Below are 19,616 nucleotides of genomic sequence, written 5' to 3' on the forward strand. Positions count from 1 at the left end.
ACTTGGCCGCATGTTAGAGTCACAAATCCTGGTGTCCTGGCGGCACCCAACCAATCAGACCAAGACACGGGGTTAGGTGGGGAGAGGACAGGCATCGCTCTTTTTCAAAGGTCCCTGTAATTCCAATATGCAGCACAGCTTGGGGCCCTCTAGTCTGGCAGGAATGAGAATGTGCGGTAGAAAATAAACACCAACTGAGAATCCATGGATATTCAGAAGAGCAAGACAACTATAGCCAGGAGATCAGGGGGCACAAGGCATGCTGGGCGAGTCCTGCAGGCATCCACTCTGCAAGCCACATCTCTGCTCTCCCAGCCTCGTAGGGGTGGAAAGAGGATGTGGAACACGGGAGAAGGAGGGACATGTTCCCTCTATGGCTGCCAGTCTGTACTTGAGGGATGTCCTTCCACCCTGGGTTCCAACCGGTGCAGCCCAGCAACACGCTTCTCCCCTCTGAGACCCCAGACCTTGGGCATAACCTTAGAGTGCTGGGTATCAGCTCCACGCCCACAGTCCCTAGCTTCTAATAATCCCAACCCCCTGCGTGGGACCCCAGCCCCAGGGACGGTGATGCTTCCTGCAGCTGCTACACCAGAGCCTCCCTGGTGCACTCCACACTCACAGTCACCTAGTTACAACCTCATGCCTCCGCAACAATTCTTTACATTGAATCCTCTCTGTGGCTTCTGACTCCTGATACATGAGACCTTTCTCAGCCTCCACTTCAGACACCATTGAGGAGCCAGGGAAATGAGGCTCCAAAGAACAACTAATTACTTGAGCAAAACTCTGGGATAGTCATCTCCCCAAAAAGAAAACACAACCCCTCAAACGCATGCCCTTCACCCAGGCTGAGATGTGCTCCAGCCAAGGTGGCGAGGCTGGTGGGAACTGTTCCCAAGGTGTGACAAAGGCACTAAAGAGTAACTATTTGCCACCTGGGGAGTCCACTGTGGGTCGCGGATGGCATGGCGCTGCGTACTCGACATGCCTTAACATTAGTATTTGTAACAACCTGTAACAGGCATTACTGTCTCCATTTTAAAGAAAAGTGTTTGGATCTAAAACCATAAAAACCCTAGAAAAGAACACAATCAGCAACCTCTTTGACCTCGGCTGTAGCAACTTCTTCCTAGACACGTCTCCAAAGGCAAGTGAAACAAAAGCAAAAATAAACTATTGGGACTTCATCAAAATAAAAAGCTTCTGCACAGCAAAAGGAAACAACCAACAAAATTAAAAGTCAGCCCATGGAATGGGAGAGGATATTTGCAAATGGCATATCTGATAAAGGGTTGGTATCCAAAACCTATTTAGAACTTATAGAACATCCAAAAAATGAATAATCTAATTTAAAAATGGATTTTTTGAACAGACATTTCTCCAAAGAAGATATCCAGATTGCTAACAGACCCATGAAAAGATACTCAACATCACTCGGCATCAGGGAAATACAAATCAAAACCACAATGAGGTACCACCTCAAATGGGTCAGAATGGCTAAAATCAACAACATAAGAAACAATAGGTATTGGTGAGGATGTGAACAAAGGGGCACCCTCTTACACTGTTGGTGGGAATGCAAGCTGGTGTAGCCACTCTGGAAAACAGTATAGAGGTTCCTCAAAGAGTTAAAATTAGAACTACCCTATGACCCAGCAGTTGCACTACTAGGTACTTACCCAAAGAATACAAAAATACTAATTCAAAGGGATATATGCACCCCTGATGTTTATAGCAGCATCATCTACAGTAGCCAAATTATGGAAGCAGCCTGTGTCCATCGATTGATGAATGGATAAAAATGTGGTATATATATATATGGTGTGTGTGTGTATAATGCAACATTATTCAGCTATAAAGAAGAATGAAATCTTCTCATCTGCAACAACATGGATGGAGCTAGAAGGTATTATGCTAAATGAAATAAGCTAGTCAGAAAGACAAATACTATATGATTTCACTCATATGTGGCTTTAAGAAAAAAAAAAACAAATGAGCAAAGGGAAGAGAGAGAGAAAAATCAGAGAAAAGACTCTTATTTATACAGAACAAACTGATGGTTACCAGAAGGGAGGTAGGTGGGGGATGGCAGAAGCAGGTGATGGGGATGAAGGAGGGCACTTGTCATGACCACCGCACCAGGGTGATATATGGAAATGTTGAATCATTGTATTATACACCTGAAGCTAATATTACATTGTATGTTAACTACACTGGAATTTAAATACAAGTGACAAAAGTAAAATAAAATAAAGAAAAGCACTTAGAAGTTCACCAACACCAAACCACTCGCCCAGGACCACTGAGCCAGCCGGTGGCTGGGCCTGGATACGGGCTGGGGGTGGCCCCAGGTCTGTGCCCATTCTGTCTCGGTCCACGGGACAGAGCAGCTCCAGACCGCCTACAGCCGGGGCAGGGGCACGTGTGAGGACCGGCCACCTCCTGCACAGGAGGGAAGACTCTGGTCAGGAACACAGAACAAAAGCCCACAAGATGCCCCACGTCTGAGGGTTCTGAGGACGAGATAGCTGCATGGGGTATGGATCCCATCCAGTCATCTTTCCCTTTTCTCACAGAAAGGATTTCTCCACCATCTGAGTCAGCAAATGGCTACACGATCCAAGGTGCTGACTCCGCGACCCCACTGCTCCTCCAGGCTGGACTCCAGTGTTTCTCCTTGCTGCCCACCAATCGTCAGGGGCTCCTACCGATTCAAGAGCCGTCCGTGTGTCCATTAGGAAACTTGAAAACTGCTCCCTACAAGGGAGGCAGAGTGGGGTGGTAGAGGCTGCTCTGGACTGGGGATTGAACACCCCGGTCCCACCATCCCTGCCTAGGACCTGTGAAACAGACCTGAGCCTCAGTTTCCCCATCAGTCAGCTGAAAGGACGAGAACATGTCAAGATGCTTTCTCCCTGCTTCTGGAAGCCGCTTCTAAAGGACTCTCCCATATTCCTTCCAGATTGAAAAAGAAAGTCCCCAAAGCCCTCTGACTCAGAATGACGGCAGGAGGGACCGCCCAGGTCAAGGGCACAGGCTCATCAGGTGCCAGGGGCAGGCTGTGCCACCCTGGATGGAGGATGGGCAGCAAGTATAAATATGGTGGAGGAACGCCCAGCACGAGCACGGGGCTGCACACAATGAGGTGCTCCCTGGATGCCTCACGAGGTTCTTCAGAGCCCGTGAAGGAGCTCAACAAGACAAATGAGGTTACGGGCGGCTGAGGGGGGGACCAGGTGTGTGAGTTTGGGCTGTTCGAGACGTGGGGACGCAGGAAGCTGCAGTGCAACGGGAACTAAGTCTGCACGGAGATCACCGTCACCCACTTCTGGGGCCAGGCACTCAGTGGCCACAGGCACCCAGGCCGGTCCTCGCCATGCCATCGCCGTCCCTGCCTCCATGTGCCCGTGAAGACATTGGTGAGATCACAGCCAAAAAGCACTGGGGGAGGAGGGGATCCTGGCAGGCTCCTCGCTGGTCACCTCTCGGAGCCTGTTCCCTCATCTGCTAAGAAGGGATGACGATCAGAGAGGGTGGGCCGCGGGCTGCAGCCCTGCCACAGATTAGCAGAGATGGGAAGCCCCGGAGGGGCCCCCGCCCAGCCCGCTCTGCCACAGGGTCAGCATCAAGGCCAAGTTCCAGAGCCACGGAGGTGCAGCTGCCCTCTGGGCATGAAGGCCACGCTCAGGTGAGTGCAACGAGGCAGCTCTGCTCCCGGCCAACCAGCCATCAACCTCCCCGGGAAGTGGGCGCTTGGACCCGTTGCTCCCGGGCCTGCTATGCGGGCAGTGCATCCATGTGATGGAGGGAACAAAACGGGGTAGCTTTAGGCACAGAATAACATCTATCACCAAAGGTTAAAAAGATGCATACATAAATGAGGGTGGTCATGAAATTTAATTTTAATGGTTTGACAATTAAGCAAAAAAAACACAATAATTATCATCTTAATTTACCAGTAAATCTGCCACTGGCAACATTGTATTTTCTTAAGGAAGTTGATGCTGTTTCACTCAGAAAAGCTTTCTACGGTTTCTGGTCAACTTTTGAAATTAGACTCCCAGCCTCAAGAGCTGCACACAGCTCCTGGAGACAGGCCCAGTGGTTGACGGGCGGCCCTGGGTTCCAGTGGCAACCACTGCATGACCCTGGGCAAGCTCTGACCTCTCTTACTCAGAGGCAAAAACGGGCACAGTGCTCACACTTGAACTTCGGCCGTGAGGCGTAAAGATGCTACGGACCACCAAGTGGTGTGTGCAGCACGCTGCCCCCAGAGGGAAACGATGTTGCCGCACCCAGCTGAGGCTGGCGGACGACAGTTTGAACGTGGCGACGGATGGTGGGGAGCCCCTGGAAACGTCATCACTACAGACCGGCATCCCGAATCACGTTTGGCAAAAGTGAACTTAACTCGTGGTCCCTAATTACAGAATGGATGCACCAGCCACGCCACAGACCCTCCGGAGGGAGAGATGAGTCACTCGTTCCCAGAGGACCTTCTAAGGAAGAGATCAGGAAGGTGAGACAGTACTTTCTACATCCGTTTGCTGAAAGGCTGTCGTTTAAGTTGTAAGATTAGAAAGAGATCTCTAAGAAACATGGTAACGAGAGTGGTATTTCTGAGCTAAAAACACGAGCATTCCATCGAGAACCCTTTCCCACCACTCCTGAGAGCCCGCTGTCCCTGCACCTGGGCTGCCGTTCCCTTGTACACCAGCCCCAGCTCACTTCTACTCAGTGTCCTGCTCGACATCAGCACCCCTTCCTCCAGGAAGCCTTCCCAGCCACCCCTCAACCGTTTGTGCCGGGTTTCTTCCTGCATGCTTTCCATGCCCCTCACTGTGCATGCCAGTTGTATGTTTGTGCACCTTTACTCCACACCAATACAGAAGTGCCGCCTTCGCTCATTGGCTCACCTCCTGGCGGGGGCCTGGCACCAGCCCGACGCTCAGGGAACGTGTGGAATGAATTCATAAACACTTTGGATGCCAAGAACCCAGCACGCTTCTCCGTCTACCCTTCTTCTGCCGGCCTTCACACTTGACAGTGGACTTCACAGTGCCGGTCACAACTTACCGAAGGCTGCACAGAGTGCAAGGGGGGAGGAATGGAACCAGTGCTTAACCTTCAGTCACCACTGCAAGCAGAGCCAGGGAGTCAGGCAGATGCAGAGCCCACCAAGTGGGCTGATCTTATACTCAGTTTGCTTAGCCATAAAATGCAGACAAAACCTCCCACAAAAGTACCATGAGGACTCAAGTGCCTTCACTTCCAAACACACAGGCTCAGTAACTCTGCCTTCCATTGCTTCTTCCCCTGGGAAGCACGCTGCTCCTTCGTGCTCCTGAGGACACATGCTCCTCTCCTGGGTGAGATGAGGTCACCCCTTTCTACCAGGAGGGGAGGAGCAGTGCAGGCACCCTAACAACCTAAGAGGACTTGAGTTGGTCCCTCTCCTGGAGTAAGGGCCACCCTTGAAAGGAAGTCAAATGCCTCTTGATCCAGGGCTGTCCGAGTTCTGGGAAGAGCAGGAGCAAAGCCTCACGAGTCCCGGGACCGTGGCCTTTCATCACAGAGCAGGCTGCAGGCTGTGCCATCTCCAGCAGCAAGTGCTCCGTCCACCCACTTCGCAGGCAGCAGTGGGAACAGCTCACGCAGGTGGACGGATAAACGAGTCACCGAGGGGCAGAGCCCGACCCTCTTCGGAGCGGCCACGCCTGGCCACCGAGAAGGCTTCTTCAGGAGTGGGCACAGCCTGAGGTACGCTGGGGACGGCTCCTCATGGGGGAAGGCAAGAGGCAGAAGACTGGTTGAGCGGAGGACTCCGGGAAAGGACAGGGCACTGAGGAGACAGCCTGGGTCCACAGGGACAGCACCCGTGGCCGAGGTCTGCCAGGCGCTTTCCGGTGCTGCCAGGTAAGGTTCAGCCACCTCTGCTTCCTCCGGCAGAACGATCTGTGAGCACTGGGACACCCTCCCCAGAGGTAGGGCACGCGTCTGACCTGATCCAGGCAAGGCCAGAGATGTCTGCACAGAGGAAGGGAAGTACCTCCCTGCGACCCCACAAACACTAGGCTCCCCGGCACTCACCACCGGTTAGCGGGGACAGCAGGACCAGAGCCAGAGATGACTTCTGACCTCTGGTTTACCAGTCCCCCTGCAGGCCTGCTCGCCAGCAAGATGTCCCGTCAGGCTGGCGCCCGGCTGTGGGAGACACCCATCACCTCGTCATGCCTAGCTCCTGTGCTGGGGAGGGGGGGGTCCCCTGTTCACACGGGCCCTGCCGGAGCACCGCAGAACAAGTCCTCCAAGTATCAATATTTACCGGGTGAATACTTCATGAATGAATAAAGAATGTGTGAGCTGGGAGCACAGAGAAATGTGAATTTAAGAAAAAAGGTCAGGGCGCCTGGGTGGCTCAGTCGTTAAGTGTCTGCCTTCAGCTCAGGTCATGATCCCAGGCTCCTGGGATCGAGTCCCACATCGGGCTCCCTGCTCTGCGGGAAGCCTGCTTCTCCCTCTCCCACTCCCCCGGCTTGTGTTCCTGCTCTCACTATGTCTCTCTCTGTCAAATAAATAAATAAAATCTTAAAAAAAAAAAAAAAAGAAAAAAAAGAAAAAAGGTCAATAATGAGGATGCCTGAAGCCCAAGACTAATTTGTGATTATTTGTGAGATTGCCAACATCATTCAGCCTTCCACCGATGAGAACGATCCAGCTGAGAACAAGTTTAACGATTTATAATCTTAACAACCGGTTTCATGTCAGTGTCATAAGACGACCAGATTTACGTCCTCTGGGATCTCAGACCACGTCAAAACATCTGGACAAAGACAGGTGGAGAGCAGCACAGGGCCCAGGCAGCTGTGGGTGGTGGAGACCCCAGGGGCTGCACGCACGCCCTACAAAGGAGCCAGTCCTACGCCAGGCGCCAGACCCTGGGCTTGGCCTCCGAGGCCCATGTGCAGGAGCACAGGAGCCCCCACATGGCAAGTCCTCTGCAGGGGCCTAGACAGCGAGATCTCCAGGGGAGAATGCCCCCAAGTCACCAGGCCTCAAGCTGCCAACTATCAGCCCCAGCGGTCCTGTACTAGGGGCCACAGGGCCTGACCCCGCATTCACAGGCATCATTAACAATAAGTGCATTAAATGGCAACACTCTGAAGCAACCTCAGAGGGGATTAGCGACGGAAATGGATAAAGTGGTGTATTCATGCAACAAAATATAAATAGCAGTTGAAAGGAGAGAACTAGATTTATATTTATCTCCAAAGCATAATGCTGATTTAAAGTTATAAAAAGACATATTTTAAAAAAGACATACATGATATAGAACCGCTTGTCATAAAAAACTCTGAAAATAATGTTTGGTTGTAGATATAAATACAATAAAAGTAGCAAAACATGGTATGAATGAGTCCATCGCCTCCAGGACCGCAATCCCCCCGAGGAGGGAGGAGAGCGGGAGGAAGATGGCGAGACAGGAAGGAGGGCTGAGCTATTCTTCCACTTATTTTTTCCAACATCGTTTTTTCCCAACGCTTTCTTACGAAAAATGTCAAAGACAATGTTGAAAGAATTCTTCCGTGAACACCCGCTATGCCCCTTGCAAGAGTCCGCACCATTAACACTATACTCTATGTGCCTCATCATCAGTCTCTCCGCTTTCCAGCCCTCGTCCATCACTCATCTTAGTTTTCAGCATTCCAGAGACCACTGCCGAGAGCATGCAGTCCTCCCGAAGCCTCCAGTGCCGTAGCTGCACTTAGAGCTCGACATTTGTGCAGTTTTCCTTTGCATGTAAAACCGACTTACAACAAAATGCACAGATCAAGTGCACATGTGCTGAATTTTAGTGAATGCAAACACACGTGCAGCCCACACGCACATATGAGGTTGTACCCCAAGACCTTACCTGGAAAACCCCCATGCCACTTCCTGTTCAAACCCCACCCCAAGCTCTCCAGAGGCAAGCAATGCTCTGCTTTTTCCACAGTAGACTAGTTTGCTCCTCTGGGACTTCAGGTGAATGGAGTCCCACGGTACCTGCTTTTCCCAAGGAGGCTCCCTTCACTCAGGGTTCCGTTCCTGGAAGTCACCCTACTGATGTATTAGGAATGCGCTAGGTTTGGGTGCTGAGCATCGTTACATTTGCAGGAAAAATGCCACCCTGTGTTTATCCGCTCTCCCGTAATGGACATCTGGGCTCTATTTTTTGGCTATGAGCATTCTTGTGTAGGTCTTCTTGTGAACAAACACTTAAACTTTTTCTGAATAAATTACCGGAGTTGGAACTGCTGGGCACCAAGTAGGTGTATGTTTAGTTTTGTAAGAAACCGCAGACCCTCTTCAAAGCGGCCACAAGTGTTCACATTCCCGCTGAGGCGCGTGAGTTCCGGCTACTGGACCTTCACACCCACACTCGAAACTGGAGGGTCTCTTACTTCAATCATTCTGGTGAGTGTGGAGTGAATATACATTTCCCCCACTGACTCTGTTAATGTTAGCTATTTTTTAACATTTTATTTCCTTAAAATAAGAGAAAGACACAGACAATACAGAGAAGGGAAGGAGGGAGAAAGACAGACAGGAAGAGACACAGAGAGGTCCGGGGCAAATAAACGCGAACAAAGGGCTTACGTCTGGGATGCGTATGCCTGGTTTCTAAAGTGTTTTCTCCACGTGGGGAGTATTTTGCAATTAAAAATAAAAATTGTATTCCACCTCCATCTTATCCCAGCGATAATTCCGTCTCTACAGGCATGCCCCCAACATCCAAGCTGGGCTGGGAGACACAGCGGTGGATCTGGGGAGAGACCAGGCAGACAGGGTGTGCTTGGGGAAGGGGTCCCCCGACCAGAAGAGCTTCTTCCCAAAGTCAGGGAACTCTACCCGCCTTGGGACACGCCCACGTGGCCTGGCCTCACTCCTGGTCACCCTCACTTCCAACTCAGCTCCTGCGAGGCCTGCCCCACGGCTGACTCTGTGCCAGGGCCTGGCAGAGCCACCTTTCTGCCCTCTGGGGAATGGGCTTGGGTGGCGCTGCCCCTCTCCCAGAGGTCTGAGCCGTGCCTGCCTGTTCGTGGAATTCCTCCGAGGACTTCCTACTGATATTGACAGAGTTTCCACAATCAAGGCCAACACTTCCCAGGTAACAGCTTTAAGAACTGAAAAGTGAAGTCTTGCCCAGGTGCCTCAGGGTCCTGAGAGGGGGGGCCTGGAGGCCAGCGCCCTGCTTCCTTAGACGGATGCCACTCGGCTTCACCCTGACTTCACACTTGCCTCCAAGTTGAAGCCACTGCAGAATCTTTCACGGAACCTGAATCATGACCGGGGTTCCTGTGAGGGGGAGCCAAGCCTGCCTTCCCTCTGGGGTCTCGGAGGGAGGCTTATCCCAGCGCCCCCCAGGCGGGAGGTGGGGACACTCACCGCTGGTACTCGCCGGCGTGCAGGATGAGCTCCTCGTTGCCGCGGGCGCGGATGGTCAGCTCGTGCTCCGTGGAGTTGAAGACATCCAGGAGTAGGTGGCACTGCCGGCTGCTGCAGAGAGGACAAGAGAAAGCTGAGGGTCTTCTGGAAGCCAAACGAGAGCAACTTAGATGTTTTCTCTTCCCAAAAGACCTCCCACTGCTTGAGGACGTCAGAGGTGCAATTTATCACAATGGCACGTTCCCCAGACATAAGGATCACACACGCTTACTCTGAGCTAACTGAACTCTGCAAAATGGGTTTGGGCAGCAGATCCTCCCTGGTCCTGGGGACACATGCGTCGAGCCCGGCGTGCCCCTGACAAACCAAGTGGCCCTGGGAAGGTAACCAATTGTTGGCATCATGATGTACTGGCAGTTCTCCAAGCCTCGTGTATGTGAGGACTAGAAACCTGACCCGGAAGTAAGACCACCAGGGGCAAAGCACGCGGCACACAGTGCCAATCAACAAACACTGCGTCCGAGTCATGACCCCAGCAGCAGGTGCCTGCTGCCTTCTGCAGGTATGGAGCAAGGTGCTGGGCACTGGCACGTGGAGAACCGTATCCCAGGTATGTGTGCGCACCTGCTGTGAGCCTTACACAGACTACACCTTCCTTCTCTTAAGACCTGTGAAGATACTGCGGGTTTACTCACTCCCACCCTCCTGAAACCTCCACTCCATCACACATCTCTGGTCCAGAAGGTAAACACTAACATACTCAAGCTCCCAGTGCCCCCTGCCACAGGGAGGTCCCCAAAACAAAGTTCCAACCAATAAAGATAGGCTTCTGGAGGCTTTTTATCCCAAGAAGACCTGTCCCTGAGAGAAGAAGGCATTTACCCCTCAGGCTCCTTATTCCCTCCCCGCCCACCCTGCCCCGAGACGAACAGGATGCCGAGCAGCTCAGCACCCATCTGGAGGTACGGAGGCTATGGTTCTGAGTAGGGCCAGGAGGGGTCTGGGACGCCGTTGACGTCTTCGGTAGCTGAAGTGGCCCCTCAGAGCCTCTGGCCCTCCGGACTCATCAACTACACGTGCAGAACAAACCCCAACCACACACGCATCGTCCGTGCTAGTCCCCATTTGGTAGACTCCCGTTACAGTTGGAAGGTTGCCTAAAGCTCAGCCAGTGTCTTAAATATCATGTACCCCAGCGGGCACAAGGCAAGCAATCAGTAAGTGTGTGCTGATCTGGATCGGACAGCCCTACCCATGACCAGAGCAGACACAGAAGTCAGCAACGGACGCAGAAGCCCTTCTGGAGTGGGGCGAGTACTTTCTCACAGGGAAAAGAAAGACTCAGAAAAGGATCTGTGCACTGGGTCTCCTTCAGCTTACTGTGTCTTCAGAACATGACCCTCCCAAGGGCATCTCAATTCTCAAATTTACTTCTCAAGGCTTTGCCGGTAGCAAAGGAAGGGAGGAGGGCAAACAGCCCCGTGTGCTGGGGTTGCTGGCTCTTCATTTCATCTCGACGCCCTCGAGGCTGTCCTCCCCAGACCCGCGCACAGGTAAGGAAAGTGATGCTCAGCACATGGCCACAGCACCAGTAAGGTGACCGACACCGCAGACTCAGAACTCAAAATCCTGTGCTTTTCATGTAGATGGAAACAAATGTTCCAAACCTTGTGGTCTGCTCTTTCCAGGGAAGAGAACTGAGGTGGAGAAGCGGGCAGTGCCCTGGCAGAGCACACGCACACACGAGCACATGCCCATCATCACCATCAGAGGCCACAGGGCATCTGTAAACGCCGACTGTTCAAGACATGAACACATAACCCATGTGCAGGGGAGGAAGGTAGGGCAGCAGCTCTCTCGTTTCTGCTGCTCACTGCTGTGAGGTGTTGCGTCACACGTCCTCAGAAAAGCAGGCTCACGCTGGTTGATTCTAGGTTCTTTGGGTGGGAGTGTTTCCCCCAGAGGTTCAGCACTTAGAAAATATTCATTAGCTCTGACAGCTGCGTACAAGAGGCCTCTTCACTCGGCTCACAGAAAAATAAGCTTTCAAGAATGAAGATCTATTCTGCCTTTGTCATAACTTCATGAAATCTTTAATCACAGCAAAATCTTTCATCGGGAATGGGAATTTGTAAAACATTTATCAGAGGAGGAAAATTGAAGTGATTTTTAAAAGCAGGGAAGAAAAGACTCAAATATATGTTGTTTTCACTCACAGAATGTAGCAGCTAGAAAACTGCACAGGAATGAGCAACAGAACATCACACTTTTTTTGTCCTCTATTTCTTCTGACTCACTGAGTGTGGGGGCCTCCTGATCCAGTGTTTCTGTTCCTCCTAATTGTTGGCATCACGATGTACTGGCAGATCTCTGCTTTCTATCCATCGCTCATAAATTAATTCCCTTTCCTAAACTCCAAAAGGAGCATTTTGTACCCACCATAATGTCTTTTACTCTGTGTATCTTTCTGCATCACTTTGGATGATCTTCTTAAGTTTTATACTCCATCTGAGCTTACAGTTACTTTTAATTCTAGCTTACTTTGTTTTGTTTTGTCTTTTTTCTGGTTCCATCCTTCTGAAGTATAGGGAAACCCAGGAAAGCTTCCTGGAAGAACTACACTGGAGCAAGTCTTAGAAGGACAGGCCCACCTGCCTGGGAAGGGGACGATGATGTCCAGGCAAAGAGAGCGGTGCCTGTGAACCCACCTCAATCGAGTATGTGTGCACTGCCTCCTCTGTTGAGAACTAGGAGCTGTGTTAGTTCCTCTAACAAACACAACATCTCCTGAGCACCTGCTATGTGCCAGGTACCGTTCCAGGCTCTGGGAATGTGGAGGGGAACAAGAAAAATGGATCATCACTTTCATGGAAATCACACTCTTGTGATGAGAGAAGCCTGGGAAAGATGAGGTGACTTTACAAAATAAAATGTTTAGTCACTTTGTAAAGTGAGGCAAAATACATTCTAAAGGTTGTTAAATAGCAGGTAAAGAAACATCCATACAGCTAATAACTTTTTTTTTTAAAGATTTTATTTATTTATTTGACAGAGAGAGAGAGAGAGAGCAAGAGAGGGAACTCAAGCAGGGGGAGTGGGAGAGGGAGAAGCAGGCTTCCCGCCGAGCAGGGAGCCCGATGTGGGGCTCAATCCCAGGACCCTGGGATCATGACCTGAGCCGAAGGCAGGCGCTTAACAACTGAGCCACCCAGGCGCCCCCAGCCAATAACATTCTTATATATCAACTAAAAGCAGTTATAAAAGAATTTTTCAAGAAAATATATTTATAATAAGAATGCATTTGGGAATAAATCTTTTTAAAAATGTTTGCAGAATGTTTATGGAGAATAGTTTTAAAGTTTTTGGTAATGGTATGAAAGACAATGAATAAACACAGAAATGTATTATGCTCAAGGATGGGAAGACAATATGTTTAAATAAGTCACCTCTTCTGAAATGTCTATAAATTCAATGAAACTCAATACAAAATCCCAACAGTTTCAGTCAAAAAGTTGACACACTGATTCTAAAATTTATATGTAAGACCAAAGGGCCAAGAACATACAGAACAATGGTCAGGAAGATGTTTGGAAAGGACTTGGCCAACCAGATATCAAGAGCTGTTATAAAACTGTAGTAATGAAGGCACTGCTGGGGGCAAGGATATATAAATACATGGAAAAAAACAGCCTAAAACAGATCCATGAATATAAGGCAACTAGATATATGACTGAAGTAGCAGTACTAGTTAATGAGAAGATTCAATAAATAGTGCTGGTACATATGATTAGGCAGACACACAGAGAAATGATATCCCTACCTCACACCAAAACAAAAATAAATTTAAAATAGATTGAATAACTAAATGTTAAACAAAATAAATTTCAAATAGAGCATATAACTAAATGTCTAAATCCTTTAGAAGAAAATATAGGTAAATCTAAATCCAAACATATCAAGAATTACATTAAATATAAATGGCCTAAACATTATAATTAATAGAGACCGTCAGAAAAGACTAAGAAAACAAGATTGAACCATATGTTACCTAGAATAAATCCACTTTAAATATAATGATATAGATAGGCTAAAAGTACAAGAATGGAAAAAATATGCCAAACAAACTAATTATTAAAAAAACCAAAACCCTGGAGTATTATATTAGTATTAATAGTATTAGTATTAGATACTTCAGGGTATACTTTCAGAGCAAGGAAAATAAGCAGAGATAAAGAGGTAAGTCATATAATGATAAAAGCATTAATTCACCAAGAATACATAATAATTCTTAATATAAATCCACCTAGCTACAGGAGCTTCAAAAATACATGAAGAAAAAACTGAGAGAACTGAAAGGAGAAATGCACACAATCACAGAGTTGAAGACTTCACTCCTCTCTTAGCAATTTGACATAGCAAGTAGACACAAAGCAGCAAGGATATAGAAGAAACAACCCCATCAACCACCTGGATCTGACTGACACTGAGAGAACATTCCATCCAACAGCAACAGAACACACATACTTCTCAAGCATTCAGCAACATTCACCAGGAGATTGACCATATTCTAGGCCATGAAAAAAAATTCCTAATGAAAACTATGTTCACAAAAGCACTATACAAAGGTATTTATAGCAGCTCTATTCATAATCACAAAAAGCTAGGAGCAATCCAAAATGTCCTTCAGCTAGTGAGAGAATTCACAAACTAGGGTATACCTATACAGTGGAAATCTCCTCAGCAATAAAAAAAAATCAAACTATTGATATATTCAACAACATGGGATAGATCTCAAAATCAATGAGGTCAGTGAAAAACCTCACTTTCGAAAGTTTATGTATAGCATGATTCCATTTATATAACATTCTGGTAAAGTCAAGACTGAGATGGAGAACAGATCAGTGGTCACCTGTTCAGGGGTGGGGCAGGGCAAGATTATAAGGGGTAGTACGAGGAACAAATTTTTGGGGGGGTGATAGAACTGTTTTTTATCCTGATTGTGGTAAATACATAAACCTGCAAATGACTTAGAACTCATAAAACTGTACACCAGAAAGTCAATTTTATTGTATGTCAATTTAAATTTTTTTAATTGATGCAATTAAAAAATTAACATCATGATGAGTCTGATGAGCCTTAGTGCATAAAATCTGTTGTGAATACAAGTTTTGTAGCTTGATGGCTGTAACGTCTTAAGCAAGTCATTTAATTTCTGAGCCTGTTTCCCCAAGGGGAACAAGAATGCCTTTATCATAAAATTATGAGGAGGCTCTAATGGAAAAATAGGTGAAAGTGCCTTGTTAAACTACAAGGAGGAAAAAACTCAAGCAGAGTACTACACAGACATGAGAGGTGGTGCTTTTATCAGCTCGGTAGCTGTCAGAGGCACAGCAAAGGGAAAGCACACAACCCTGCCAACAGAGCAATCCCGCCTAATTATTCAATATTGACTCAGCTCAAAGTGAGCATGAGAAATTCCCAAGCCAAGGTCTGAGTCTATCTAAAAACCGTCATGCCTCCACCAGAAAGTAAGTGGGGCTCTTGCTCTCCTCAACCCCTCAGAATCTGGGCAATATCTCTGGGGCTGCCCAGGCTCCAAACGTTAATGCTCAGTCATCCCAAGGAATGCAGTCAAGTGAGCAAACACAAAACCAAAACATGCAGGGATGGCCACATACACTGGTGGCCAAATTCATGTGGTTTTTTATCAAAATTCTACAAGCCTTATTTTCTCAATCTGTCTCCTTTTCAGGAAAAAAAAAAAAAAAAGTCCCCAGTTTGAGTATGGCACGAAGTATCTCTGTTTCTAACTTTTCAGTTAGTAAGTTCTTAAATACTGTTTTAAAAACTTCCCTATAAGAGAAGCAATTTGGGATGGTCATAATTACAAAGACACAGAATAATAAACGTCACCAAGACTGTGCAGAAACTGGAACCCTCAAATACAAATGCAAAATGATGCAGCCACTTTGCATAACAGTCTGGCAGTTCCCTAAATGATTAAATATAGAGTTACTGTATAATCCAATAATTCCACTCCTAGGTATACCCAGGAGAAATAAAAACAATGTCCACACAAAAGCTTGTACATAAATATTCAAAACAGTATTATTCCTAATGGCCCCAAAATGGAATCAACCCAAATGTCCATCAACTAATGAATGGACCAACAAAATGGAGGATACCCACATAATGGAATATTATTCAGCCCTAAAAACGAAAAGTATGATGATACTTCACTATGGGTGAACCTTGAAAACATTATGCTAAGAGAAAGAAGACAGTCACATACTGTGTAATTCCAGTTCTATAAAATATTTAGACCAGACAAATCTGCAGAGACAGAGAAGAGATTTGCAGTTGTCTGGGATGGGGGATAGGAGTCACTGGTAATGGGTACAGGGCTTCTTTTGGGAGGATGGAAAGTTCTAAATTTAGACTGTGGTGATGACTGAACAACTCTGAATCTACTAAAAACACTAAATTACAGTTTAAGTGGGGGGACTGTATGGTATGTAAAGGATGTTTCAGTAAAGGTGCTTAAATAGAAAGCAACCATTTGAGAGGCTGAGCGCCCCAAGAAACATGCTCACGGCTCGGTCACAGCACCGTTTCATCTTCCAACAGACCAGCACCGCACCACAACGGCTGTGAAGACCCCACCACTCAGTGTCCGTTCCATCGCCTAATCTGTACTCATAAGACCCCATGGGTAAGAGACAGGAGCAAGGAAGAGTGTGAGACAGCCTCAGGTGACTGTCACCAGGTATGTGAGCTGGGCACGTCAAGACACCTGTGCCTCACAAAGATAACGCATAATGATGAGCACGTCCAATGTGGCTTTTCATTTTCTGGGAATGATGACAAGCTGAATTCAAACAGGATTGCTTCTAGAAAAATACTTGCAAATAACTACCTGAAATCACTTCATGCGTCACCATTTGAGATTCACTTTACGATGATAAAACAAACCAGGAAAACTTTAAAAATGCAAAATGCAAGAATTCTAAACATAAGGTTGCAAAGAAACTTTGGCCAACTGTGCTTTTACAGCATCTACCTTTACTCATATGTTCAATCCCTAAATCAAACATGACGTAGGCACCTTTTTTAAAAGATTTTTTTTTATTTATTTGAGAGAGAGCACATGAGCAGGGGGAGAGAGAGAGGGAGAAGCAGATTCCCCACAGAGCAGGAGCCCGACACCAAGCTCCATCTCAGGACCCCAAGATCATGACCGGAGCCGAAGGCAGACACTCAACCGACTGAGCCACCCAGGCGCCCCGGGACATAGGCACTATTAACTGAAGTTTATAAATGACACTTTTAAAATATATTAGTGTATATTATCTGTTAAATAGAAAAACTTTAACTGTCTTTAGTATAAGTATAGTGTTATAAAATGAACAATATGCAACATTTAATGATATAGTCATCTATGATAAAATATGGATCACTTAAAACTATTGATTTTAATAATAGTTTACGTATCAGTAAGACATAAAAGTCCACTCAAGATACACCTGTGAGCAGAAACAGAAAACTGGGAGGAAGTCCCTGGGAGGTGGTGCACCCGGAACCAGAGAGCATGAACTATGGAGTCAGCACCAGTCTCGATGTTATTATGTCCAGCTGCTCTGGCCCACGACAGGCTCGGTCCCACCTCCTGGCCTCTACAGGTCTATAGCATGTTAGTAGCTGGAAAGACGATGGAAGGTGTGCTCATCATTTCAGAGGACGCAAGCCAACAGCTGTTGGGGGGAGGGGTGGATGAAGTTCCCTCTAACCTGACGTGCTAACTACTGATGGCCATGGCCCCTGGAGGCACGGGGGCTGTGTGTGGTGGGCAACACCAGCCAGACAGGTTCTTCAAGAAGCAAGGCAGCCCTCCTCACGGCCCCGGGGCACTCCGCACAGCACTCCGCACAGCCCGGCCTTGGGGACTCCCAGGGAGGTGACGCAGAGGCAATGGCGGGCTGCCCTGTCTCATGGCACACAGGGGTTCACTGGCTGGACCACCCCTCTGCGTCTCCCACGAGGCAACAAGGCGAGTCCCCCACCCTGGGCTTGACCATCCTCCTGGAGGATCTGAGATGGGAAGCAACCACCAAGAGCAGTGTCTGAATGATACGAGCCCCCCGGAGGGAGGAGGGCCACCCCTGCTGCAGACGTAGCAGGGCTCTCTTGGGCACGGACACCAGAGTGAAGCCCAGGATGCACACTCTCTAGAAGGCCTTTATTTGGGAACCAGTCCTCTCATGGCCTACTACATCTCGTTGACATTAAATACCTTGCTATTACCTGTAAGTTGAAAAAAAACTGCCAAGTTCATTAAATATTACAAAGGAGTCTTAATTTGGCACTTAAAGTAATTCTTTTCAATATTTATTTTCTACATTTCCCAACTGCAGACCTATTTTATATCCTACTGGGGAAGATGGGATGTGGGCTGCACAGGATCACCCTGTACATTTTTTGCAACTTCCTGTGAATCTAGAACTATTTCAAAATAAATTGAAAAAACACTGACATGGGGTCTGAATCAGAGCAACAGAATTCCAAACATCATTTCATCTTCTGTCATCTCAGGAGAGGAGGAGGAAAGAGTCTTTTGCTCCCTAGGTGTAACTGGTAATTAATAAAGACTCATGTGCGAAAGATGAAGCTGCTCTCTGGGGCTTGCTGGGCAGGCGGGGCCAAGCCAGGCTAAGACACACCCCCATCAGCAGCCGCTGAGATCCACACCAGCGCCCCACCATGCCTCTGGGTGTGCCCCCCTCTGGCCATTGCTTCCCATCACAGGGGATGACAGAACTGTCCTGTCCCCACGTCCCCCAAAAAACTCCTGTCGTACCTCCTGTAACCATCCTCAAAGTTCACACCACGCACTGTTCACATCCCCACTGTGATATTTATTTAACAATTCCACTGAGTACTGACTGCTTATTTTATTGGCTAGGTGCTACCGAGACAGCGGTGAGTCCAGAAGCACTCGCCTTCAGGGACCTGGCGGTAAGGTGGGGAACAGGCAGACAGACCGCTCACATATGTTGAGGGGAGGGACATCCTAAGGAAGCCTGTAGGGCCTGCTGCAGCAAGGTCGTTACGTGTTCAAGTGACCGACTCATCCCTTCATCCCTAGAATCTGGCACAGAGTTGGAACATGCACGTGCACACACAAGCAAGAAAATGCCAACCAACCCTTTGCAATGATCTACCTCCTGTCAGCACTACCTTAGTACTTGAGAGACATTTTTAAAACCTTACCACAACTCTGCAAGATCAATGTTATCTCTGTCTCAAGCTAAAGCAATAGAAATGATTTGCTCAAGACCACAGTGCAAATAAGCAGTAGAATCAAAATTTGAAATCAGATACAGGTACATTTCCTTCTGAATCCTGGTGCTTGTTAAAATTCTAAATTCTTGTTAACTTAAGACCAACTTAATAAATAAATGTAGCGACTTGAAAAAGATCTACCATGATAAAACCCAACATTAAGATTGCTTTTATTATGGGTCTGTGAGCACATGTTCCCCACAGAGTTGAGCTGTCTTACCCCATGGGGGGAAATGGAATTTTTCTAAATGGTCAGGGATAAGTGCTGTGATGTGTCAAGTGGTACGATTTCTATTAATAATGTAATAATGATTACACCCTACGCCCTGCTCAGAGGAGAGTATTTTTCACATAGCTCCCAGCAGCAATGTATGAGATTGGATCATTTACTTTTTTTTTTTTTTAAAGATTTTATTTATTTATTTGACAGAGACAGAGATAGCGAGAGCGGGAACACAAGCAGTGGGAGTGGGAGAGGGAGAAGCAGGCTTCCCCCCGAGGAGGGAGCCCGATGTCGGACTCGATCCCAGGACCCTGGGATCATGACCTGAGCCGAAGGCAGACGCTTAACGACTGAGCCACCCAGGCACCCTGGATCATTTATTTTAACAGGCTAGAAAGAAATTGCTCCTCAGGCGAGAAGGCTGGGCACTGAGACAGGGGCGGCATGGCCCGATCCATTTCAATCTGGTCCCTGACAACATACCAGCCAGCTTTATGAATCTCAAAGTAATTGATCTCCTAAATAAAAGTCAGCTGAGACCTACGTACACCCGTGGGGGAGAAGCGGGGAGAAGAGCCATGAAATTCCACCCCCATCTACACTGTGCTTTGGTGTCAAGAAC

The 19,616-nt window shown here is 47.8% G+C and overlaps 1 protein-coding gene across 2 annotated transcripts in view; it reads right to left on the reverse strand.

Moving 5' to 3' along the window:
* Window positions 1-19,616, reverse strand: part of TRAPPC9 (trafficking protein particle complex subunit 9) — a 572,354-nt gene that overhangs the window by 188,687 nt on the left and 364,051 nt on the right. For both annotated transcript variants that reach the window (XM_021688817.2, XM_044914681.1), the window contains one exon: window positions 9,433-9,543. In XM_021688817.2, coding sequence (XP_021544492.1) covers window positions 9,433-9,543 — 111 coding nt within the window. The remainder of the gene's footprint in view (window positions 1-9,432; window positions 9,544-19,616) is intronic.

The sequence above is a fragment of the Neomonachus schauinslandi genome, chromosome 4 (assembly GCF_002201575.2).
Source record: "Neomonachus schauinslandi chromosome 4, ASM220157v2, whole genome shotgun sequence".
In the NCBI taxonomy this organism is placed as follows: Eukaryota; Metazoa; Chordata; class Mammalia; order Carnivora; family Phocidae; genus Neomonachus; species Neomonachus schauinslandi.